Genomic DNA, 24685 nt, shown 5'->3' with positions numbered 1-24685 from the left:
CTGGGAGCTGTAGTTCCGTAGCGCGTCCCCCCCCCCCCCCCCCCCCCAGTCCCTTCATTCTGGTTTACCTAGGATGATCTCCAAACGTCCCTTGTCTCCCCCAAACTTCTTCATTCCGCCTGTCGGAACTAGAGTGCAGCCTTTGGAAGGGGTGTTAAGATAGGCTGGGATGGAAGAGGGAGGAGCTTAGGCAGCTGCAGCCAGAGGGATGGAGGGTAGACTGAAGGGAGGACTTCCAAGGTGGAGTTAGAAGGGACAAGTGGGAAGAGAGAAGTGTAAGATAGATGCCGGAGGCACAGGCATGGAAAGACGATTCTTCGGGGTCTTTCGTGAAATCTGTCTCCATCAACACAAAAGGAAAGGAACTGGTGAGGTGGCGTATTCTGAGACTTAGGAGGTGTCACTAACTCTGGAAACGCCTACATTTTCACAGTAGGAAGAACCCTCGGGGTTCACTGCCTCCCTGTTAGGGCCTCTGAGGTCTTCCTGAACATCTGTCTTTCTCTGCCCTCTGTTCTTTCCTGAGACCATGTACTCAGGCTAGACCTCTGAACAGACATTCTTCCCAGGCCTGAGGGGAAGTGTAGGAATTCTCATGTTCTCTCCTCCCCTACACTTCTGTAGCCCTGGCTCAAGAAGTCCTAGGTCATTTCTACCCCTCTTTCTGTCATTCCTACTGGGGACAGGCCCAGGAGGAGAGAGCCGGGCTCAGCTTCCTTTCTTTTTGCAGCAGGAGCCTCCTTGGTACTGACCCTCTTCCCCATTCCCTCGGGAAAGTGTAGCTAAGTCATACCCGGCTGTGGGGAGAGGGGTCAGGGTGTGTGGAGCAAGGTCGGGGTGGGGGTGCCTGGGGAAGAATGGGACAGCGGATGGGTTCAGAGACTGCCTACTTTACTGAACAGCTGGAATTGGGTGAGGAGAAGTCAGCTCAGCTCCAATCCTGGCGGATTAGGGAGATTAAAGTGAGAGAAGAGAGAGATGTCCGAGAGACCAAGAGGTGAAAAACAGGAGTCCTTGCAGAGGAGAGGCCTGGGGGCAGAGTGGGCAGCTGGGACTCCTTCTCCCCAAACCTTTCCATAGAGTCTGAGGTGAAAGGGCAAAGGCTGGGGAAAGATGAGGTGAGTGTGCTGGTTTATTTGACTCTTCCTTGTCCCAATCCTCCCTCATTTCCATTTCACCAGCTCCCAGGTCAGCCCTCTGGCTCCTGGCCCCCCCGCTATTGCGATGGGCACCCCCTCTCCTCACAGTGCTGCACAGTGACCTCTTCCAGGCCTTGCTGGGTGAGTAGCCCCAATTTTCTGAGGGGCAGTGGTGGAAAGGACTGACCTGGACCTGTGAGGGCAATTATCCAACTTGGGGGCTGGTTGAGAGCCTGGAGATCATTTGGTCCAAGCAGGCACCCCATGCAGGGGTCATCCCAACAGTGTTCATCATCTAGAGGAGCCCTTAGCAGACAGACGGAGGCAAATGATGGCAGGGGTGGCCAGGGCGGCAGGGGTTGGGGGAGGGCAACTCAGTTTTGTTCCTGTGACAGATATCCTGGACTATTATGAGGCTTCCATCTCAGAGAGTCAGGTAAGCGGGTGAGTGGGGGGGCGGGGGGGAGTGCTAACTTCCTGAGGGAGCAGGCAGGGCTGGAGCAAAGTACTGAGAGAAGTACTGCTAATATTTAACTGAGACGTGGGGGCCCTGGGGATGAAATCCTGAGTCAGGGGCATGCAGAATGCACTCTCTCCAGTCCTGTAGCCCTTTCTCCCTCTTGCTTCCCCCTTTTCTTTGCCTGCCCCAATTTCAGGCAATAAGAGTCCAGGACATAATTACTTTTCAGGCTCCCTCCTGTGAATCCCAAGGGAGAACTAGGTCCCCAGGGATTCCCTCCTGCCAGCCCCTCCCTCATCCCCTGCCCCCTACCATTGGCTCTCTCCAGTGTTTAAACAACCATGGGTGTTCCCAGCCCAACTCTGGGTGCTTCCTCTAAGAAATGAAACCATCCTCATCTCTCTGCTGTGTTGCTGGTGGCTGGCCAGGGTTCCATGTTTGCCTCAGGGCCTCTCGGCTCCTGCTTCTAGCTCCTCTCCCATTATCCGGGTTCCAGCCAGCACTGAAGGAGTTAACTCTGCCAAGGCACCCCCCCATTCTCGCTCCTCGCTCCCTCCCTCCCTCCCCCTGCTTCCTCTCTCCTCCTCTCTCCCCTTCCCTCCTCGGCTCCACGGCTCCCTCGGCCGCTGCCGCCTCCGACCCCCCCACCCCACTCCCCCCGCCACGGCCCCTAGCCCCTGGCCCTTAGGCAAGACCCCCCCCTACCCCGGGGCTCCCCGAAATCCAGTTCCCCTCCCCCACCTCAGCTCATGCCCCAGCCCCCGAACTCCGGGGCTGCCAGCCCCCGGTGCCCCCGCCCCTCCTGAGAATCGGGGTGTGCTCCCCGAGCCCCCTCCCCTCCTCTGGGGACCCCCTTTAGGGCCCCCTTCCTCTCCCTCCCACGCTCTCCTACCCTTCCCTTCTCCAACCCCCTCTTTCCCCTCTCACCCCTCCCCCCATCCTGGCTCCCCCTGCAAAAGTGGGGTGCGGAGGGGGGAGGGGTGAGAACCCACGGAGGGGAGGAAGGAAACTCCGATGAAGTCAGAGCCCCTTACCCGCCGCCGCGGCCAGGCCCCCCAACATGGACTGTCTCTGTATAGTGACAACCAAGGTAAGCATGATGGGGGGCTGTAAACTGCGGGGAGGGTATGAGTTTGTGGGGAGGGGTTAGGCAGGCCTAACCTGGGCCCAGGCGCCCTGGAGTGAGAGCATCAGAAGATGTATCTGGGGGGGTCATAATTTAGTTTTGGGGTTCACATTCTGAGAAAACGCTGGGTTTGGCCACAGGTGCCCCTGGAGTGATCCCTTTGTACCTGTAGAGAAATGGAAAATTTGGTGTATTCTGTGGCTTAGGGAGGTCTGGTGGTTTTGGGGGTTCACCAATGATGTTTGAGGGAGACTTATTTAAGAAGAAGCCTGGCTCACATGGGAGTCCTGCTCCTGTATGTTAGGTGGACTACATGGGGTGGGGGTCCTCTTTCCCCCTGGGAGACAAGGTGGCTTCCAGGTGGCTTGTCTAATGTCAGGGGGCTCCTGGCTTTCGGGTAAAGGTTATTGGTTGGGAGTGCCTGACTGGCCTGGGGGTGTCAGCTGGCAGGGAAGGGGTGGGCCTTGAGGCTATGGAACAAGCGTCTCATGGTAGATACATTTGGGGATCCTCTCTCAATTTGTGGGAACTGTTAATTTAGGCTTTGATCATGTGGAATGGGGCTAGTTGGGAGTTGTCAGAGGGCTGGAACCTGACATAGGATCACCTGAGGGAATGGACCAGGTGAGGTTAGGATTTGGGGTACTCCCATGGGAGGTAGAAGGTTGCAGCAGCTGAGGTTGCCAGCTTCTGAGGAGGAAGATGAGACGTTTTGAGAGAGGGGATTCAAGGAGGGGAACCAGGTGGGTGGTGCAAAATTTGGGGGTGGCCCAGGCAGGTACCTTGTATCCCCATCCCCTCCTACACTGCATCTACCCCTGGTGAGAAAGAGGGAGAAAAGCAGATGCAGGGGAATGTTCCTGTTACTACCCCTGACACTTGGGATCAAGGTAGGGGGGACACCTGGAATTAAGGTTACTGGGGTGAAAAGGAGTAGGAGGAAGGCAGGGCTGGCAGCAGTGGGGATCTGTACAAGGGTGGCCTTGTGGTTGCAGCCTGGAAAGGGCAGAAGAGCTTGGATGGAGAGCGAAAGCAAGCTCCTGGTGGGATGCAGAATACCTAGATCTTGGCTGTGAGACTCTGGGACTGGAAAGCTGGATGCCTGGTGTGTGGAGGGAGGCTTGGGCGGGTGGCAGGCAGCTGGGGGCTGGGGGGTGGGACAGGAAGTGGGGGCCGGGGAGGCGGGGTCCGGGTGAGTCACAGGCTGGGGAGGGGGTTATATTTAGTGGGAGCTGCAGCTTCTCAGGGGAGGGAGCTGAGGACACACATGTTTCCTGCCACAACCTCACACATGTGTGTACACATGCGTTGTGCACATGTGAGCATGGATGGAAGAGATTGGGGGCTGAGGACCTTTTGGTTTGGAGCCCCCACCCTGTCTCCAGGGCTGCTTGCTTGTCCCTGTTCTGTGGGCTTTGGGTTTTCTCCCATGCTGCTTCTTGCCCTCAGCCCCTGTAGTTTCAGTGGATTTTTGTGCCTCGGTTTCTCTGGCCTGGTCTCCTTTAATGTCTGTCTGATCCTCTGCTCCACCTTTCTCCTGCCCTTAACCTACCCCTTGACCTTAGGCTTCCTGGCTGTGGTCCCCTGTGTACAGCTGTACACAGAGAGCCAGTTGGAATGTGTGGGCTCTGCTTCCAACACATGAGAGTGAGGGTGAGGGGCTTGCCTGCACTGGCAGCTATTCTGGGAGGGGGGCTTATGCATCTCCTTTCCAGACTCCTACTTCTTTGATGGAGCCCAGTGTTGAGCATCCCTGAAGGAAGAAGCCTTGTGCAGAGAGGATCATGCATTTAGGGTTTTACAGAGGCATGGAGACCCAGGCTTACCACATTCCTTGGCCAGAAAACTTGTCGGTCTCGGATGAGGGGGGACTCCAACTCCCACAAGGCCTTGAGGCACAAGATGCCTCAGTGTTAGAGGGCTGCTGGCCGTGGGGCTGTTGGGAGTTGTGGTTCATCTCTATTCAGGGCAGCAAAGGGTAGCCCAGGAGGATCCAGCAGGGGGCACATGGCACTTGTTCCCCCAAAAATGCTGGGTGGCGAAGGGGGTGCACAGGCTTTGCGGTCGTTGAGCTTCCCAGCTCCGTCTGCGAGTCCTCCATCTTTCATTGCCTATATTTAGACTCCTGCCGCAGTGATTTAAGGAACATTTATTGAATGCCTACCATGTGCCAGGCCCTGTGCTTGGCGCTAACTCTGCCTTTATAGCTATCACTTAGTCTTACTCTGTGCCTGTCTCTACCTGTGTCTCTCTCTCTGAGCATCTTGCTCCCACTCCGCCCCCGTCCCTCCCCCTTCTCCCCGCGCTGCTGCCGCCGTTGCCATGGTAACCGGCGACGACTGAAGTTGCGTGGCGAACTTGAGGGCCGGGCGCGGGTGGCGGAGGGCGGAGCAGAACAAGTGGGGGAGGGGGGAAAAGTGGGGAAAGACCAGGGGTGTTTGGCCAGAGCCCCGGAGGCGAAGCGGTTAAACCCTCCGGGTGGTCCTCATTGGGCAAAGCTAAGATGCTGGGGGCGGGGCAGTGTGGCCAGCAGCCTCATTCATTGGCCGACAGGGGCGTGGCGAAGGGACAGTGTGGGCGAGGCCGGGGGAGCGAATGGGCGGGAAGTGGACGGAGGCGTGGTCTCCTGAAGGCAAGTGGGCGGGGTCTGGCTTACTCTATCGAGGGAGGCGGGCGACAATCTTCGAAAAGGGGCGGGGCCTTAGGGCTTGGTAACCTGACTGAAATGAGGGTGGGGCTGACTCGGCAGGGGCGTGGCGTGGTCCCATGTGCCCAAAGGAGACAGGGTTCGCGGGGCTGTTGTCTAAGTCACTGCGGGGCGCGAGGGTCTTTGGAAAGGAGAATCCGGGGGTTGGGCGATCTGACGTCTCAATTTTCCTAAGATGGAGGACTGTTCAGATTTCATCAGAGCACAACCTCCTACCTCAGCTCTATGTTCCAGGGAGACGGTTGCTAGGCGACAGCAAAGTCCTTGATTGCTGCGTTGCCAGGCAACGGGGAAACGGAAAATGGAGGGAAAAGGAAATGGGGGATGGAGGAGGGTCTTAGTGGGCTATAGCGCCTGCTGGTGGAGAACTAGGGCCTGTGCATTTTCTATTCTAGAAGGAATTTCGAGTCCAGCCTCTTCCACACTGGCTCCCTCTGAGGATCCAAGCATTCTCTGTAGATATGAAACTAGGTCACTGAGGGTCATTTTGGGGGCGTATCTAACAGATTCCGATCAACGGGAAGAGAGGGGGCATAGGCGAGATTCTGGGGAAGTCTGTTCCTCTGCCTTGTGTGGACATTTTAGAGAAGCCAGAGAAGCAGATTTGAGGAGACTGCTCACTGGGCTTTAAGAGTTGGAAGGGTGGGCGTTCAATGGGAGAATATTTGGAAGAGATGCTTTCAGGTTCAGTTGTTTGAGAGAAAATGGAAGCCCATGAAGAGCGCTGAGACAGTCATTTTGGGATGTTCTGGAAGATTTGTGGGTTACTGCAAATTGCAGGCCAGATCTGACTTTGAGAATATTTTTTGAGACTTGGGTGTGGGGGAGATGGATATATTTGGGAGCGATCTTCCAACAAAGTTGGAAGTCAGAAAAGGGAGTAATGTGTGAACTTGAGGGATAAAGAAAAGGAATAGGGAAATATGCTTTAATTTAAGGGTTTGGGAATAAATTGTAGAGGTTGCTATCGAATTGGGTCAGCTTTAAGGTACATTATATACTCCCTGAAATTGGGGTCTGGTGGTATTGAGGACTGGTATGTTAGAAAGTCATGGGTAGATTCAGGGCTTTGGACAGGGGACCCCAAACGAATTTGAGGACTGCTTATTTGGATGTTTACATTAGAACAAGGGTAATATTTGCACTAATTTCAAGGTCTCTGTTAGGGTATTGAGGGATAGATATGATTTTAAAAGGGAGGATTTAAAGGGTAGATTAATTTGAGGGCACAACAAGGATCTGTGGTCCTTAAATTCTTGAAAAGCATTTTCTGGCTATCAGGTGGGACCGGACTACTGGTTAGAATACGAGATGTCTTGGCATCTGAGGGTATGCTATCCACATTAACAATCTTGGGGGAGGGGCTTGTGGGAGGTAATTTAGATCCCTCGGGCGTCCTGCAGAAGTGAGAGAGAAGTGCTGCTTCCTTCCCTGCACCCTGGGGGTCCAGTTGTGATGACCGGTCCAGTGAGGTTTTGGAATAGGGGCCTGTTGATTTTAGGAGAGGGATAGTGGGTGGAATAAGGGATCCTTGAGAACCAGAGAGATAAATTGGTAAATATTAGGAGTGTCCTTATTTGTAGAGGAGTCGGAATAGGAGTATCCTGTGGACGGTGAAGTCCACAGAGAAACAGCTGGAACCTGGGAAGTTGGTGGCTAAGAGGGTCTCCCCTCACCCCTTCTGTCCTATCGTGACGCTCTCCCGCACTGCGCAGGCGCCGTCCCCCCCCCCCCTCCGGCCGCAGCCTCCCTCCACTCGCCGCGGCCGCCGCAGCCCCCGCCCCTCTGCCCCTCCCCCTCCCCCAACCCCGGGACCCTTGCTCTCCCACCCCCCCCCCTCAGTCCCCCTCCCCTTCTCCATGTCGGCTCGGAACAGATTCGCCTCCATGTGTCTCTGCGTGGTACGTGCCGCGGTACGGGCTCCGGCCCCGCTCCCCTCTTCCCACACCCCCCAAATCTCGGGGTGCAAGCTTCAAGTGCTGTCGCTCTTCTGCTTGGCGCGGGGTCTCTGGGTTGCAGTGTCTCGCGGACAGGTGCAGTGGGTCGCCCCTCTTATCATCCACTTTCACTCACACCCCTCTATTTTCGGGGTGCAACTCCCGGTTCCAGGTCATTCTGTGTAACTGGGGCTCCGGTGATGAGGGGACCAAGGGAAAAGGAACTACAGCGACCCCCCAGGCCTTTTACTTGTCTTATGCCCTAATGCATTGGGGGTCAGAGTTGGTCCCAATAGCATGCGAGCTGTCGCGTGTCCGGGCCCAGAGTCCCAGTAGGTTACAAGAGGGGATCCTCCTTTCCTGCCTGCCCTGCTTTAGTTGTCATGTAATCAGGGACTGCCAGGTGCTGACCCCGACCCACACCTTCCGGTTTGCAGTTTCAGAAATACTCTGCCACCCCCACCCCTCCAGACATTTTTCCTTTTTTTCCCTTACTACATGTACTTTAAAAATTGCCAAGGACTGAACATAGGCCCTAATCTCCTTCAGCTCTCTGGGAGGTTTGGTACCCTTTCCTTGTTACCCATTTCCCTCACCTGGTCTCCCATCCCGTGAGAGCCTTTTCCTCAGTCCTAGATGCCCCCCCTCATGGGGGTGGGGCAGGGAGAGGTCTCTGCAGTCTCACTGTGATAAAAATTTACCTTTATTTCCTCTCTAGAATAAACAATGCAATATCCCTTTCCATGCTTTCATTTTCTTTATATGCACCCTGACATTTCTTCATTGGATTCAGGAATTTTCTCTGTGAAGTGAGGTGAAGTTGGAGAGCTATTGGGCTCAAACCCTCCCCCAGACTTCCACATTTGCAGCTGCCACCCTTGGCCCTGCCTCATTTATCACACAGGGGATTGGGGTCCTTGTGAAGTGAGAGACCTCGCCTTCTCCCTGGACCCCCCAGTTCTGGGGCCCTGTCCCTCCCTCAGCACTTGCACTGTCCAGGCTGAAGACCACCTTTTCAGGACGTGGAATGAACAGTCTCCTTATCCAAGACAGCTCAGCGTCTGAGGAGGGCTGTTTAGCTCGTACCCCCTACTCTTTCTTCTTTTCGACTTTTGTGCCCGTGGTATTGAAACTTGGAGCTCAGGTTTCTCTCACAAAGACTGTGGGGCAGGAAACAGAGTGTGTCTTGATGAGCCCCTATGTTTCCTTCTTTTAAGGCTCTTCAAATGTGTCAAGGTGCCTCTTGATCCTGGTTGTCTCTGTGTCCTGGCTTTGAGAGTCTTCATGTTGCCGCTACCATTTCCCTCCTCCCAGTCTCCTTCTGGACCCTTAGCCACAGCCAAAGTTGGGTTATATCCTCAGCCTTGGTTCACCATTCTCAGAATTTTCAGAATCATACTGTAGTATCAGGCCTTGACCTTGATAAGCTTTCTTCAGTTGGGTTTTGCAACTGTTGCCCTCCAGATGTTGGGGTAGTCTCAGCTTCTCAGACACTTTCTTGAGAGGGAAATCCTGCTTTCTCTTTTTACACATGTGTACTGGGGAGTGTATTCTGTCTTCTCCAGTCCCTGAGGGAGCCCTGCGTATGGTACCCACTTCCTCCTCTGCTGAGCCTGGAGCTGGGGAAGGTGTGCTTTTGTGGGGGACGGCTCCTGAGGAGGGAAATGGCGTGAGGGCAGAGGCAGATGTGGGGGGACCCAGGCAGGGTTTCTGCCCTTCACTGCTGTCTCAAGCTGCCCTTTTCCTCTCTCTTTGGCCCCCAGTTAATCTCATTTACTGATGTCCCTATTAAGCTAGCACGGGAGGCCCTTGAGATGGTAGGGGATCAGTTTGGAAGAGAGTCAGGGGTCATGTTGGGTCTTTCGCTCCAAAAGGCCAGAGGGAGACCAGGAATTCACTCTAAGTCTCAGCCATGTATCCCTTCCCCAGTCAGGGGACCTGGAACCTGGCACCCATTCCTGCCCCTCTCCCGAGCCCCACTGCCTCTGTTCCTCCCCCTTCCTCCCCCATCCCCTTCTAGTATATCCGATTAGCTGTGGGCATTTGTAGAGGTGGGGCTAAACTCCTGTGGCCCCTTTGCTGACCACTTGGGAACTGTTAGGGACAGTGGAGGAAGAGCCGGCTGGGTTTAGCTTTGTCCTGCCTAGGGGGATGATCCTAAGCTCCTGCTAGTGGAAGGGCCTGACTGCGCTCCCTGCCTTGGCATACAAGGTGCTGGAGAGCGAGCCACTTAAGTAGTGGGGAGACTGAGGCAGTGAAGTGGGGTGTGGGTGGGATGGAATGCAGAGTGGAAGCACCAACCGCAGTATGGAGAGGGAGGTTACAACATGGGGAGTGGGATTAAGGGAATGAGGGAAGTGGGACGGAGATGATGAGGGAAGCAAAGAAGTTGGGGATGGATGTAGCGAATGGAGGGACATGTGTCAGAGGGGCTGGAGCTCTGAAAGGATAGAGGGACTTGGAGATGAAGGCTTGGAAAAGGGGTGAAGAAATGGACGCTGCAAAAAGGAGTGTGCTGGGAGGGGCGCAGGGGTCCTAGGATGTGAGGAGGAGGAGGACTTGGGGGATGGGGCTGGGATTTGGTAAGAGAGGAGAGGTGCTGAGCCCTTGGCGGGAGAGGGGGCTGTGGGGAGGCTGGAGAGAGGGGAACCAATGGGCTGGAGGAGAGGGAGGGGGAGGAGCTGGTCAGGCCCCAGGGCCTTCCGCACTGCACTGGCTTGGGGAAAGAGGAGGCGCCAGGCGGGCAGCCTGGAGCCTGAGGCACTGGGCCAGCCCCAGTGACGCCTGCGTCCCCATCCCCAGAAATACCGCTACCAAGATGAAGACACGCCCCCTCTGGAGCACAGCCCGGCCCACCTCCCCAACCAGGTAAACGCCCCCGAACTGGTGCACGTGGCGGAGAGGAACTTGTCCCACCTCGAGGCCGTCCATGGGGTCGTGGGCCACACCCACTTCTCCCCCATCAAGGTAGGAGACTCAGGCGGCCCCCTTCCCAGTGCGGCCTCGGAGCCTCGCCTCGGAGCTACAACCCTCAAAGGGCCGGTAGGGCGAGAGCTGTAGGTGGAGGGCGGCTGGGACTGGGGGACTGGGGCTTGGGCTCTTGAGGCCAGGGGGGAGGGGACGTCTGGGAATGTGGAAACACCTTGTTCCCACAGAGGAGAAACGGAGGCCAGGCAAGTGGGAGTGGGTGTAGGACTTAAAGCTAGGATGTGTGTCTGTGTGTGTCTGCGTCTGCATCTGCCTGTCTGTGAGCAGGTGTGTTGGGATATGTACCTCCCCACCCCCAGCCCTCTTCATTCCTTCACACCCCCCACCTCCGTTTTTCTGTTTTCTGTGTCCAGAGCTCTGTTCAGAGCTCCCGCTGCCCTCATTTGCTCTTGTTCCTTCCCCGCCTCCTCCCCCACTTCCGGCCTCTGGGCCTGGCTCTCTCTATTCCCCGAGTCTCCAGCCCTTTCCATCTGTCTGGCCTGAGACTTCCAGTCATGGGCCTTTCTGCCTCCATCCCCTGCCTAGCCTTTGCTCCCCTTCTGTGTTTCCTCCCCTCCTCGCTGCCTTACCCTTCCTGCTGGCTGGCTGTTCTTGATGCTGTCTCTGTCTTCCTCCCACGCACTCTCCTTCTCCTCTCCCTGATCCCTGGCTCAGGCCCTCCTGGACCTGATCAGTCCTTTTCCTTGGTCAGCCAGCTCCCCCTCTCCTAGTGACCCCATTCCCTACTCATCACTTCTCTCTTTTCTTCTCATGCCTCCCGTCTCTCACACTCTTGGGCTCTCACTTCCACCCAGATCTTTCTGCACCCTATCTGCCACCCCCCATTATTATTCACCACCACCTGTTTCCCCTTCTCCTTCTTCTCTGTGCTCACAGTGTGTTTTCCCTTCTCCAGTCCTGGGGAGACCTTGTTTCTAAGACCTTCCATTCTCCAGGCCACTTTCCGTCTTCTTCCCTTTCAGTTTCCTCTCTATTCCGCTTCCCCACAGGATGGGGAGGAATAGAGAGCACTAGGCAAGCTGTGAGATTGAGGGGAACACTGTGGGGTTAGGGGTGGGATCCCAGGATCTTGTAGGATGCCCTGGGAAGGGGGAAGGAGGTTGCTGACATTTCACCAAGAAGATGGGGATGAGGTTTCTGAGCCTAGGGGTGAGGACGCAGGGAGGGGCAGCTGCAGGTTCTGGGGTGAGAAGGAGGTGGCAGGAAAGGAGTTGGAGAGGGAGAGAAAGACCATTCTCTGGCATGTAGCAAAATGAAGAGACAGCAGAAGGGTAAAAGGTCCCGGGGCAGGGACTGACAGGGATGAGACTGTGAAAGCAGGGCAGCAGGTTGAACTGATTGAGAGAAGGAAAGTAAGGCCCTGGAGCTGGGGAGATGGTGCAGAGTATTCCTGTGAAACTCAAGGCTGCAAGGAGTGAAGGAAAGAAGACTCGAGATGCTTTTTGGGAGATGGGGCAATTAAGTCACTGGGGAGGGCGAAGATGAGAGAAGGGAGGCTGGAGAGGTCATAGTTAGTACAGTGCTAGGGAGTTTTGGAACCAGAGCTCAAGAGCAGAAGGAAGTGGAAGGAGAGAGTGCTGGAGGCTGTACTTGAGGGAGGAAAGTCTCAGGACAAGGCCTGAGTTGAGGGGGCAGGAGAAGCCCCAAGTTTCAGAGAAGATGGGGAGTGGGTTGAGAATGAAGGAGTGTGATTTGGCAATAGAATCTTGAGGGCCTGAGGATGAGAAGAGGGAGAGTGGTGCTGATCTCTCTGGGGAATCAGAAATTAGGATGGAGGATAAGAGCAGGAGACTGATAGGGATGGGGCTGGAGGGTGGGATAGGGACAGGGCAGTGGATGGAAAATGGAGGCTGGGGGTGGAAGATGGAAATTGAACAGTGGGACAGGGATGTAGAGGATGTGGGATGGGATCGAGAGAGAGATGGGAATGTTATGAAGGTAGTGGATGAAGGATGGGGCCTGGAGAAGGAGGGTCTAAGACAATGATGGAGATGGGGATTGAGGATAGACTTTGGGATGGGGGATGGACATGTAGATCAGATTTTGGCAGTCAGTGGCGATTGGTTGGACAACAGCATTTGCTGAGATTTGAAGGATCGGAGGATGGTGTTAATAGATTTATGGGTATGAAATCTATTATAGAGCTTGAAAATGGAAATGTGCAGTATTGAGAAATGGCAGTAGGAGAGAGGAGGGACCCCTTTGAGGGGAAGAATGAGGAGCCTGGGGATTCTGTGATGAGTGCCTCGTGCTTGGTAGGCTCCAAATAAGTATTTGTTTAAGGAGGAGATACGTTGGGACCCTGGAAGGAGGCTCTTGGCCACCTCCCTCCATTGCCATGGAGACGTGGCTTCAGTTGCCTTGGCAACTGGGGAAGCCCCTAGGACCGGCCTAAAGCTGGCCCCACCCCAGAGTCTAGAGACCCTGCTGCATCTAGGCGACTGACGTCAGGGACCTGGGCACGCCCCACTTTAACCCTTTCCCGAATGAAGTGGTGGGGAGGGAGTAGTAGATGAGAGGATAGGACCCGGATGTTTTTCACCACTCCTCCTTCCTGACGTGCTTTGCACTGCATAGGGTGAGGGGCGTAGGGGTGGGGGAAGGGAGATTATTCAGGATGCGCTGCGCCCACAAACATCTCCAGCCTGGACTTCTCTCGGCCTGGCTAACGGGGGGCGGGGCCCAGGGCAGGAGAGGCGGGTCTAGTGGATCTCGTCTGCGTTCGGTGTCTGGTCGGGCCTAGGCCACTCCCCGTCTCCCCCTCCCGTTGTCCTGACGACAGGGCCTCCAGGAGGTGGGTCTCCCCAGGCCTTGCCTGGGCTTATACCGTTGCTAGGCAACAGGGTCCCTAGAGGAAGGGGTGGATTGGATGGTGAGTGGGCGAGAGGGAGGGAGGGCCCTGCATCTGGGGGAACCCCAGATTCCCAGGGCCCAGCGTTTAGGGCAAATGTGTGTGAAGATGAGGGGCACATCTGAGGGAGGGTTATGAAGGTATCTGGATGTATGTGGGCGGATAGGGGCAGGCGTTGGGCAGGAAGTGGGGCAGGACCCCGTGGACACAAGCCCTGGGGTGAATATGTGTAGCACATAAGGCATGTAACACTCTGTGGTGTTATATCCGGTGAGAAGCTACCCCCCCCCCCCCCCCCAGCCTCCTCCCCCTCCCCACTCTTTACCATCTGCTGCTCCCTCGTCTGGCTGTCTCTCCCTTCCTGCTTCTCAGACACCTCCCTCCACATGCAGGGGACCTGGGCTGGGCAGAGTTAGGTCCACGCACATGTGCATGTGTGTGTATGTAATATGGATTGAGGCTGGGTCCTTGAGGGACTCTAAGGGTAGCAGAGTGGGCTTGGTTAAGAGGCTGAAAGGATAGCCAGGCTGAGGGACTCTTGGTTATGGGCTCCCTCTTGAGCCAAGACTCAGGCAGCTTTTCATCTTCTTTTTCCCCTCACAGGCCAATTCTCCCCCTGTGATTGTCAACACAGACACCCTAGAAGCCCCGGGATATGTGAGTTGTTTAGATTTTGGGGCCTTTGCAGAAGGAAAGGGGGCCTGGGCTGGGTCCCAGCAGCAGGGCAGGGGTGGGTTCTCAGGTAGGAGTGTCTGTCTCACTGTTGTTGTGTTTCTGGCCCGTGCTGGAGTTGCAGGTGAACGGGACCGAGGGGGAAATGGAATACGAGGAGATCACATTGGAAAGGGTGAGCAGGCTCCTTCATCTGAGGTTCCCAAGCTCCCTGTCTGTGCTTCTCTCTGTGCTTATGTTTTCTAGGTGGCCAGCCTCTTAACCCTGTCCCTTCCTCCTCTGGTCACAGTTCCCCTCCCCAGTCACTTTGCCAAGAGTGGGCAGTGAGGGGAATTGACCCTCTTCTCCTTCTGCCCAGGGTAACTCAGGTCTGGGCTTCAGCATCGCAGGTGGCACTGACAACCCACACATCGGTGACGACCCATCCATTTTCATTACCAAGATCATTCCCGGTGGGGCTGCAGCCCAGGATGGCCGCCTCAGGTGGGGAGAGGGGACAGGGGTTAGGACGCCAGTTCCCTCGAAAGGGAGGGCCAGGGCAGCAGGAAGCTCCTGGCTCAGGCCCACCTTGCTGCCCTCAGGGTCAACGATAGCATCTTGTTTGTAAATGAAGTGGACGTGCGGGAGGTGACCCACTCAGCTGCGGTGGAGGCCCTCAAAGAGGCAGGCTCCATCGTCCGCCTCTACGTCATGCGCCGAAAGCCGCCGGCTGAGAAGCTCATGGAGATCAAGCTCATCAAGGGACCTAAAGGTAGTATCCCGTTATGTTGCCACCTCCATTCCAACTATCATCTGCTCCAAGGCCTGCTTCCCAGGTACCTGGGTACCCACCTCTGTCCTGCCTTCCATCTAGGTCTTGGCTTCAGCATCGCAGGGGGTGTAGGGAACCAGCACATCCCTGGAGATAATAGCATCTATGTAACCAAGATTATTGAAGGGGGTGCTGCCCACAAGGACGGGAGGTTGCAGATTGGAGACAAGATCCTGGCGGTGAGGACCCCCATCACTTTTCTAGCCCACACTTGGGTCTTGCCTACTGGCCCTGAGCAGGCCTAGGCTTCCTTATCAGCTCCCTCCCAGTCATCTGTCTTGAGGCTGTTTCTGGCTCCGTCTGACTTCTGCTTCCCTTGACGCCAGGTCAACAGTGTGGGGCTGGAGGATGTCATGCATGAGGACGCTGTGGCAGCCCTGAAGAACACGTATGATGTTGTATACCTAAAGGTGGCCAAGCCCAGCAATGCCTACCTGAGTGACAGCTATGCTCCCCCAGACATCACAACCTGTGAGAGTCCTCCAAACCCCAAAGCTCCCCATGACCCGTCCCAGTTACCCTCCTGACATCCCCGGGGACTGTTCCTCTTCAGACACTCCCCATGAAACAGCCACAACCTCTGTCACTTCGGTGGTTTGAGAATAGATGGAAATCGGTCACAATAGAAGAACTAGGAAAAATTGTCAACAGTCTCTCCCCGAGAAGGCGCAAGGCCCAGGTGGTTTTATGGCTAATTTTATCAAATCCTCAAGGAATAGATAATTCTTATGCTCTTTCTGAGTATAGGAAAAGATAAAAAGTTTCACGTTTCATTTTATAAGGCCAATTCAAATGGTCACAAAGATAATGTAAAAGAAGGAGAGTATAGACCAATTTTGCTTTTGAATGGAGGTACAGAAGTTGGCAATAATGTAGCAGCAAACCAAAGCCAGCAGCGTATTAAGGGACTAACACTGTCACAAAGTAGGATTTGTTTCGGGAAACTAAAGATGGTTCAATGTTAGGAAACCTCTTAATATGATTCACTGTATTAAAAGTTAAGGGAGAAAAATAAAATCATTTCAAACAGATGTGGAAAATGCATCTGAGGAAATTCAATATGTATTTTCAGATGAAAAGAACTAGGAACAGACTTTTCCTTAACATGGTGAAGAGTAGTTATCAGAAACCAATGACAGACATTTCATAACGATAAAATCCTAGGTGTGTGTCCATTAAGTTAGGAACCAGGCAAGGATGCCTCTGATTGCTCTGTTCTTCTACATTGCTTTAAAGCAGGGTTTCTCAACATTGGTACTATTGACATTTTTGGACCTGAGAATTCTTTGTCGTGGGGGGTTCTGTGCATTCTAGGATTTTTTTTTTTTTTTTTTTTGAGAAAGATTAGCCCTGAGCTAACTACTGCCCGTCCTCCTCTTTTTTTTGCTGAGGAAGCCTGGCCCTGAACTAACATCTGTGCCCATCTTCCTCCACTTTATATGTGGGACGCCTACCACAGCATGGCTTGCCAAGCGGTGCCATGTCCGCACCCAGGATCCGAACTGGTGGACCCCAGGCCGCCAAAGTGGAACGTGGGCACTTAACCGCTGCGCCACCGGGCCGCCCCCGCATTCTAGGATATTTAACAGCATCCCTTGCCTCTATCTATCAGATGACAATGGTACTGCTCCCCACCGGTCAGAACAACCGGAAATGTCTTTAGACATTGCCATATGTCTCCTGCTTGAGAATCACTGCTTTAGAGATTTCAGGCAGTGTTAGTCAGATAAGAAGAATAAATAGATGTTACATTTGAAAAGTGAGAAACAAACTTATCCTTATTTGTAAATTGTACTATTGTCTGTCTAGGTTAAAATCTGAGTTAACTGAAAAACTTAGAAATAGTATGGAAGGTTAAGAATGTAGCCATATGTAAGATAAATAACAAGAATTAGTAGCTTCCCAACAATAAGAAAATGTAGTGGGTAAAAAGATCCCTTTTGTGGTATTCTGTAAAATTCTTAGAAATATAAGCTTGACTAGAAGTCTGTAAAATTTATGTGAAGAAAATGATAACACTTTACTGAAGGACATAAAAGACTTGAAGAAATGGAGAGTCACACTGTGTTTCTGGATGGAAAAACTTAATATGCTAAAGATTTCAACCTTCTCCAAATTAATCTAGACATTTTATATAATCCTAATTGGAATTTTAAGGTTTTTTTCCCCCCCACTGGGAACTTGGCAGGTTGATTCTAAAGTTCAACTGGAAAAATACATTTGGGAGAATAGCTAAGAAATTTTTGGAAAAGAATAATGAGGTGTGACTGTCTCTACCAAATATGAAATCATACTCTAAAAACATGTTAAAATCACATGGTAATATTTCTAAATACCATAACTTACCAAAAGGAACCTTGGCTCCTTGTAGAAAGGGCTGATTCCGAATCTTGGGCAACAAATGTACAAGATGAGCTTGTAACGTCTTTCATACTAGAAGGCAAGGAAGATGTCCCAGACTGTTAGGGTCATGTTAGAGATACAGGAGGGGCTCCTACTGGCCGCTCAATCAAAACAAAATACAGTAAAATCTGTGAGATCATGGTGATATTTAAGAATAACTGGGTACCTTTGGAGTTTGCTAGGGAACCCATTCATTCTGAAAACTGGCAAGTAAAGGGAAAGAGTGAAGCATTTGATCTCTTTCCTCTACAGACTGCACCTCAGAGTAACCAAATGGTTGATATGGGAAAGTTCTTTTTTATAGAAGAAGTCCCGGGGCTGGCTTGGTAGCCAAGTGGTTGTTTGCGCACTCTGCTTCGGTGGCCTGGGGTTTTGCCCGTTCGGATCTTGGGCGCGGACCTAGCACCACTCATCGAGCCATGCTGAGGCGGCGTCCCACATAGCAGAGATGGAAGGACCTACAACTAGAATATACAGCTATGTACTGGGGGGCTTTGAGGAGAAGAAGAAAAAAACTGAAAAGATTGGCAAGAGATGTCAGCTCAGGTGCCAATCTTTAAAAAAAAATAATAAGTCCCACTAGTAAGTGCTCCTCCTTCCTAAAAACAAAAAAAAAAGTAGGATATCGCCATTTTCCAGTCCCCAGTGAGCTATGGGAACCAGGCGGTGATCATCAGTGGCTAGAACTCCTCGGCCCAGGGCTGCTGGGGAGCTGTGCGCTGGATGCATCAGGCTCACACCTGAACCTACTGACTAATCTTACCAAAGACAAACAGACGTTCCTGCAGCCTGTTGTGACACAGTAGGAAGCACACAGCTCCACCTATGAAGTATTTGTGCCGAAAAACTGAACTTGAGTCTGACTAAGTCTCTAGGATGAAGTACCAGTTTATGGGAGGAACATGGCAGAGGCCCCTGCTCACACACACAGATGCAGGCAGTGATCTCCCTGTTCGAAGTTCCCTAATAGGATGTGGGAAATCTTGTTAGACAAATGACCTAGTTTTTTCAACAAACGAATGGCCGAGAGGAAAAAAAAGAGGAATTTTATAAATTAAGAGATTTGAGAGACACAGCAACCAAAAGAAAACCCCCAAAAGCCTGATATTAATATTCCCCTTGATTTCACAGTCCTGACAGACCTTGGACCTGTAACCTTTAAATCAGTTATCCTCTGGAAGAACCCACCCCTGATAGCACCTTTGAATTCCTGCCCCTGACGTTGCTGTGATGTGATGCCCCCTCACCCCACCCCAGTATCTCTGGCAGAATAACTTCCCCTTCACCTGAGTCTGGTTCTTTGGTTTCCTAGGGAGAAGGGGGGTGGGTGGGTGGTGGGTGCTGTCTCCCTCCATGCGTCCTTTCTCCCACATCTTTCCTCAGCTTATTCCCAGCACTTGGACAATGAGATCAGTCACAGCAGCTACCTGGGCACCGACTACCCCACAGCCATGACCCCCACTTCCCCTCGGCGCTACTCCCCAGTGGCCAAGGACCTGCTTGGGGAGGAAGACATTCCCCGAGAACCGAGGCGGATTGTGATCCATCGGGGCTCCACAGGCCTCGGCTTCAACATCGTGGGTGGCGAGGACGGTGAAGGCATCTTCATCTCCTTTATCCTGGCCGGGGGCCCTGCGGACCTCAGTGGGGAGCTGCGGAAGGGGGACCAGATCCTCTCGGTGAGGGAAGGCCAGCCCCTGCCCACACCACTGTCTCCCCTCAAGGCAGAGCCCAGAGCTCTTGGGCAGGGGCTTGGGTGGGCTGGAGCCTGGTCCCCACCTCCAGCGACTCAGCCTCTCCTCCTCTCTCTAGGTTAACGGTGTTGACCTCCGCAACGCCAGCCATGAGCAGGCTGCCATTGCCCTGAAGAACGCGGGTCAGACAGTCACGATCATCGCTCAGTATAAACCAGAAGGTAGCAGCCTGAAGCTCCCCCTCTCGTGGGCTAAGGTGGTCCTGAGAACTCTGCCCTCTCACTTCAGCGGGGGCAAGGGAGGGTGGCAGTAGGATGGGGCTAGAACTCAGGAACCTTCTTGTCCTTGCTCAGAGTACAGCCGATTCGAGGCCAAGATCCATGATCTTCGGGAACAGCTCATGAACAGCAGCCTGGGCTCAGGGACTGCCTCCCTCCGGAGCAACCCCAAAAGGGGTTTCTACATCAGGTTGGACGCTTCCCGTGCTGGGCTCCTCTTCATTCTGTGCCCTGCCCCGACCCCGCTAAACCTACCCCTGAACCCACCCAGGCCTGACACTCGGCTGGTGTTCATGGGCTCGGCTGTATGGCTTCGCATTTTGAAATTCCCCGTGTTGATTGGAAAATAGCCTCTGCCTCACATGTCCTTACCACCTTCTAGCCCCTGGTTACCCTTGCACTTCCCCTAGGCTCTGCAGCCTGCCCCACAGCTTGGTAACTAAGAGGTTAATGCCTGGCAGAGCAGGGGGCCTCTCGGCTGTTTGGAATATTGCCCCAGCCTGCATGTCCCTGTGGGCCTTCCGGCATAGTGGACCACAGCTCTCTTGCTCCCAGGCACTGTGTCTTCTGCGTCTGCCTCCCCCTTCTTTTCTTCCTTCCCTCTGGGCTTCTGTCCACTCACACGGCCTCATTTCCTACCCTGCCCTGCAGATGTCTCTTAGAGCTGTCAGCTCGGGCCTGACCTCCTCCTGGAGGTCCGGAGCTGCAGCTCTGGCCATCTGCTTTCTGGACATGTCCACTAGGGTGTCCCCCAGGCATCTCTCTCCACTCGCCACATCCCAAACTGAGCTCCTCTCTTTCTCGTGTGTCTCGTGCTCTCTGTCTTGCCAAATCAGTGTTTCCTCTCCCACTGAATGGCACCACTGTACACCCAGACACCTGGTTCAAACCAGAGCCTCGCTTGGCCCTTCCCTCCCTGTTGGGGTCTAGTTGGCTCCCAGAGCTGTTTGCTGCTGACCCCCAGATGAGGCTGGATGGTCCCGGAGTCTCTTTCCGCCTTTCCAGTCCCATTGCTCTGCTCTGCATCCTTGCTGTCTCAGTGGTCATTCCTTCCCTTGTCCTGACCCCAGGGGTGGTGACTTATTGACAGGAGCTTGATACTGATAAGGGTAACCAGAGTTTGCAGAGTGATTTTTTTTTTTCTTATGAGTTTCAGCAGATCCCAGGCCCCTCTGTGACTGTGTTGTGCACGTGTATAGCAGACTGCTTTCTCAGGAGGGTGGAGTTCTAGCTCTTGCTCTAGAAATTGCACTGAATCCATAGCCTGTCTGATCCCTGACATGGCATGGACTGAATGATGGTTAATAGTGTGGCGATGATGAGTTATTGTAGAGCTTTTGGTCCCCACACAGTTTTTGGGTTCCTCAGAATCCGTGGCACCTGTGGGAAGCCATCAGCAACCCGTGCTTTGCTGTAGACCCTTTGTCCAGAACCTTTGGGCTGGGTCTCAGTGTGTCCGGAGTCCTCAGCCAGGCTCTGACCAATGATCCCCTTGCCCTCTAGGGCCCTGTTTGATTACGACAAGACCAAGGACTGCGGCTTCCTGAGCCAGGCCCTGAGCTTCCGCTTTGGGGATGTGCTGCATGTAATCGATGCCAGTGATGAGGAGTGGTGGCAGGCACGGCGGGTCCACTCTGACAGCGAGACCGATGACATCGGCTTTATCCCCAGCAAACGGCGGTGAGGCTCCCAGGGCCTGTGGCCTTCCTGCCACGGGCACTGAAGTTCCCAAGGTCCCAAGGATGGGTGGTCAGTAGGGCACTCTGACTTCTTGGGTGTCTGTCTCCCGCGCCCTCTTGGGCACCATGATTCCCATGAGCCTTTGGGGCAGACATCTCATTTAGGAGCACAGGAGCCCAGGGGCTGCTGGGAGATGGGGTTATCAGCTGGCCTAGGGGATGGGGGCCATAGGGCCCCTTGCTGGGCGTTTCCCTACCCCCCATCCTTCCATGTTTCCCACAGGGTTGAGCGACGGGAGTGGTCAAGGTTAAAGGCCAAGGTAGGTAGAGGAGGGGTTGAGCTTGGGTGGGAGAGTGGGGGTCTCATGGGGCCAAACTCCTGACTACCCACATGGCCTGCTCTTTCTTCCTAGGACTGGGGCTCCAGCTCAGGATCACAGGGTAGGTAGGGTGAGTTTGGGGTGAGAAGAACCCTGAGTTCCTCTTGACGTCCTCAGGAAGGTGACATGGGCCTGGAGTCCCCTATCCCAGAGCCCCTCACAGACACCTTGCCTCTCACTAGGTCGAGAAGACTCAGTTCTGAGCTATGAGACGGTGACGCAGATGGAAGGTGAGCCCCAGCGCCTGCCTTGGCCCCAGCCCCTCCTATTCCCTGGCTCTGTTCTCTGCTGAACCGGCTCTCTCTCCTTAGTGCACTATGCTCGCCCCATCATCATCCTTGGGCCCACCAAGGACCGTGCCAACGATGATCTTCTCTCTGAGTTCCCCGACAAATTTGGATCCTGTGTTCCCCGTGAGTGCCAGGGCCTTGGATGGAGGTGGGAGGTGGGGGCAGGGCTCCTATGTGCTATAGGCAGAGCCACTTTCGGGCTTTGGGGTACAGGAGGACACAGGGATTCTCAGAGCAGGGGTGCTTCTCAGCCACTCTCCTGTTTCGTGGTAGCCATTCCAGGCCAGAGACTTGGAGGACCCAGAGGATGCTGGGAGAGGTGGTTCTGTCCCTCCTCAGTCTTGGTCTCCTCAGTAGCCCCCTTCCACTGAAGGACCAGCTGGGCACTCTGGGGGTTTGATGCTGTAGGCAGGTTTTAAGCTAGAGGGATGGTGGTTAGATCTTTAGGGGGTGGGGTGACTTCCTGGCAGATACGACACGGCCCAAGCGGGAGTATGAGATAGATGGTCGGGATTACCACTTTGTGTCGTCCCGGGAGAAAATGGAGAAGGACATTCAGGCGCACAAGTTTATTGAGGCCGGCCAGTACAACAGCCACCTATATGGAACCAGCGTCCAGTCCGTGCGAGAGGTGGCAGAGCAGGTAGGACCCGGCGGGCACCCTGGTCCTCTTCCTCCTCCCCTCTCCCCACCCCATGGCTTTTCTCCAGCTCTCTCTAACTCTCTTTCTCTCTGTCTCTTTCCCTGCTGGGTCTCCACTCCGCTCCTCCACCCCCTTCTCCTCCTCTTGGGCAACTCTGTCTGATGCCTGCATTCTTGTACCCTGCTCCCTGCTCCTCCCTCCCTTACTTCCTGACCCCAAACTTCTCACCACCATCTGTCCCTTCTCTCCTCTGCTGCCCTCCTCCTTGCCCCATTTCTCCTCTCTTCCTGTGGCTTTGCTGTTGGTGGCTTTGCCTCCCCTAACTCGGTCACTCCCTTCTGCCTGGCTCCCCTTTCGCCCTCTCCCTGCTCTCCTTCCCCCTTGCCTGCTCCTGGGGTCTCCACTCCCATCTCCCACTCCTCTGCCACCTCCTTTGCCCTGCTGCCCCCCACCCTGCCCTCTCTCCCTCCACGGCTCCCTTCTCCATCTGCCTCTCCTCCCTCCCATCTGTCTCTCCTTGTTCCTTCCATCTGTCTGTCCTCTGTCCGTCCCCCCCTCCCTCCTCCCTCCATCCTACTTCCTTCCTTCTTTTCCTTTGCTTTCTCACTCCACCTGTCCCGTTCCCGCCATCCACACCCCCACCCCACTCGGCCCCTCTTGCCTTGGTCTGCCCCGTCTGTTGGGTCCCCTCCTTGGCTGTTCCTCACCCCTCCCTCCATTCCCTCCATTTCCCTCCATTTCCCTCCATTTCCCTCCTCCTGTGCTGGCCTCTTCCCTTGCTGTCCATCTGCCTTTTCCTTTTTCTCTCTGTCTTTCACTCTGTCCATACCCACTTCCTGTCTTGACTCTCTCTGCCCACGTGTCTTTTGACATCCATGTCACTTCCCTTTTGGCCAACCTCCCGTTCCCCACCTTTCTTTGTACTGTGTCCTATCCTGGCACCTGTCTGTCCTTTCCTGCCACCTGCTTGTCCCCCTCCGCCCACCCTGCCTGCCCCCAGGGGAAGCACTGCATCCTCGATGTCTCGGCCAATGCCGTGCGGCGGCTGCAGGCGGCCCACCTGCACCCTATCGCCATCTTCATCCGCCCCCGCTCCCTGGAGAATGTGCTGTGAGTATGGTCCTAGGGGCCTCCCCTCTGTTCCCCGCACCTGTGGTCCTGGCCTTAGAGGGCCTCTGTGTTGAACTTCCCCTCAGAACCCTGGACAGCGGCTCCAGCAGCCCTTGATGGGGATCTGCACAGAGAGCTGGAACCCAGAGGATGCAGGGAATCCCAGGCCTCTGCCCTCCTCTCCTGCCTTGGGCTAGGCAGGACTACAACTCCCAGCAGCCCCTGGGGCATACACCTGCTGGGGCAAGCAAAGGCCTCTGGGGCTGTTGGGAGTTAGAGTCTGAATCCCTTCACTGGGGCTGAAGGCTGGAACGATGAGGCTCTGGAGAGGTCCCTGGAGTGACCTCACCCGGTTGGGATGCGCTGGGGGGTGGAGGAGGGTCATCTGTGACCCTGGAGGATGTCGGGAATTGTATTTTTTGCTACGTGGTCCAAAGAAGAAAATACTGATTGCAATTTAACATCCCTGGATGGAGGAGGTAAAGGCAGGACCCACCCTCAGGTCTGCGTCTCTCACTCTCCACAGAGAGATTAACAAGCGGATCACAGAGGAGCAAGCCCGCAAAGCCTTCGACAGAGCCACCAAGCTGGAGCAGGAGTTCACAGAGTGCTTCTCAGGTGAGGCTGCAGCGAGCCCGTTGCCAGCACACAAGGCACTTTTGCTCAGATTCAGAACAGCTACCCCCACTGGGTGGCCGGTTTAGAAAGAGGTACCCACTTTGGGTGGGTGCAACCCCATGGCTCATGGCTTAGAGAATTAGAAAAAGGTGTCTCTGAGTCTGGGCTGGTGCTACCCCCTTGGCTGGACAGCCTGCCTCACTCCCTGCTCCACCCCACCCCCAGCCATCGTGGAGGGCGACAGCTTTGAGGAGATCTACCACAAAGTGAAGCGTGTCATCGAGGACCTCTCAGGCCCCTACATCTGGGTCCCAGCCCGAGAGAGACTCTGATTCCTGCCCTGGCTTGGCCTGGACTCGCCCTGCCTCCATCGCCCGGGCCCTTGGTCTGGACTGAATTGCCCAAGCCCTTCGCGCCCCCAGCCTCCCTCCCACCCCTTCTTATTTATTTCCTTTCTAACTGGATCCAGCCCATTGGAGCGGGGACACTCCTCTGCATGTATCCCCACACCCCAGACCTGGGCTCCTGAACCCCAGGAACCTGGGGTCTGGGGGGGAGCCAGGCTCCTGGTCCTGAGCCCTTGCTCCTTAGGACCCCTGACCCCTGCCCGCCCCCAACGCACACACAAACCCACCGGGGGCCACCTGCCCTCCCCATCTTCTCCCACACACATTCCAGAAGTCAGGACCCCCCTCAAGGAGCACCCCGCTGCAGGGATGCAGGGCCACAGGCCTCCACCCTCTCCTGAGGCAGAGTCTGGGGTCACCCCTGCCCCCATCATAACTCCCCATGTCCCTTGATTTCTCATTTATTTTTTCCATTTTTTTTCTTCTCAAAGGTGGTTTTTTGGGGGGATAAGTGGGGGGACTCCACTATGGGCCCCCTGCCTTCCACATGCC

General features: G+C 54.7%; 1 protein-coding gene across 11 annotated transcripts; it reads left to right on the top strand.

Annotated features, from left to right (window-relative positions):
- The first annotated feature begins 9 nt into the window (after positions 1-9).
- Positions 10-24685, top strand: DLG4 (discs large MAGUK scaffold protein 4). 11 transcript variants are annotated; one of them, XM_070227928.1, is made up of 22 exons: positions 10-368; positions 1182-1280; positions 1535-1575; positions 10172-10237; positions 13812-13865; positions 14005-14055; positions 14239-14363; positions 14462-14631; positions 14734-14870; positions 15018-15162; positions 18478-18773; positions 18907-19009; positions 19142-19256; positions 20570-20746; positions 21029-21065; positions 21159-21186; positions 21308-21355; positions 21437-21538; positions 21886-22058; positions 23059-23168; positions 23695-23786; positions 24012-24685. In XM_070227928.1, the coding sequence occupies exons 1-22, from the start codon at positions 302-304 to the stop codon at positions 24116-24118; spliced, it is 2343 nt and encodes a 780-aa protein (XP_070084029.1). In that variant the 5' UTR covers positions 10-301; the 3' UTR covers positions 24119-24685. The 11 variants fall into 11 exon arrangements, with proteins under 11 accessions (XP_070084029.1, XP_070084030.1, XP_023509179.1 ...); XM_070227929.1 differs by lacking the exon at positions 10-368 and adding an exon at positions 840-997; XM_023653411.2 differs by lacking the exons at positions 10-368; positions 1182-1280; positions 1535-1575 and adding an exon at positions 2169-2689.

Source organism: Equus caballus, chromosome 11 (genome assembly GCF_041296265.1).
Source record: "Equus caballus isolate H_3958 breed thoroughbred chromosome 11, TB-T2T, whole genome shotgun sequence".
Taxonomy (NCBI): domain Eukaryota; kingdom Metazoa; phylum Chordata; class Mammalia; order Perissodactyla; family Equidae; genus Equus; species Equus caballus.
The sequence above is the reverse complement of the archived record's forward strand: the minus strand, read 5'-3'. Positions and strand labels throughout refer to the sequence as shown.

Bases quoted from the DNA above. Each gene is read 5' to 3' on its own strand.
- DLG4 (XM_070227928.1), top strand. From the start codon at position 302: ATGGAAAGACGATTCTTCGGGGTCTTTCGTGAAATCTGTCTCCATCAA. The intron at 1,281-1,534 runs GTGAGTAGCCCC...TTCCTGTGACAG, and splicing joins CCTCTTCCAGGCCTTGCTGG to ATATCCTGGACTATTATGAG. The intron at 21,539-21,885 runs GTGAGTGCCAGG...ACTTCCTGGCAG, and splicing joins ATTTGGATCCTGTGTTCCCC to ATACGACACGGCCCAAGCGG.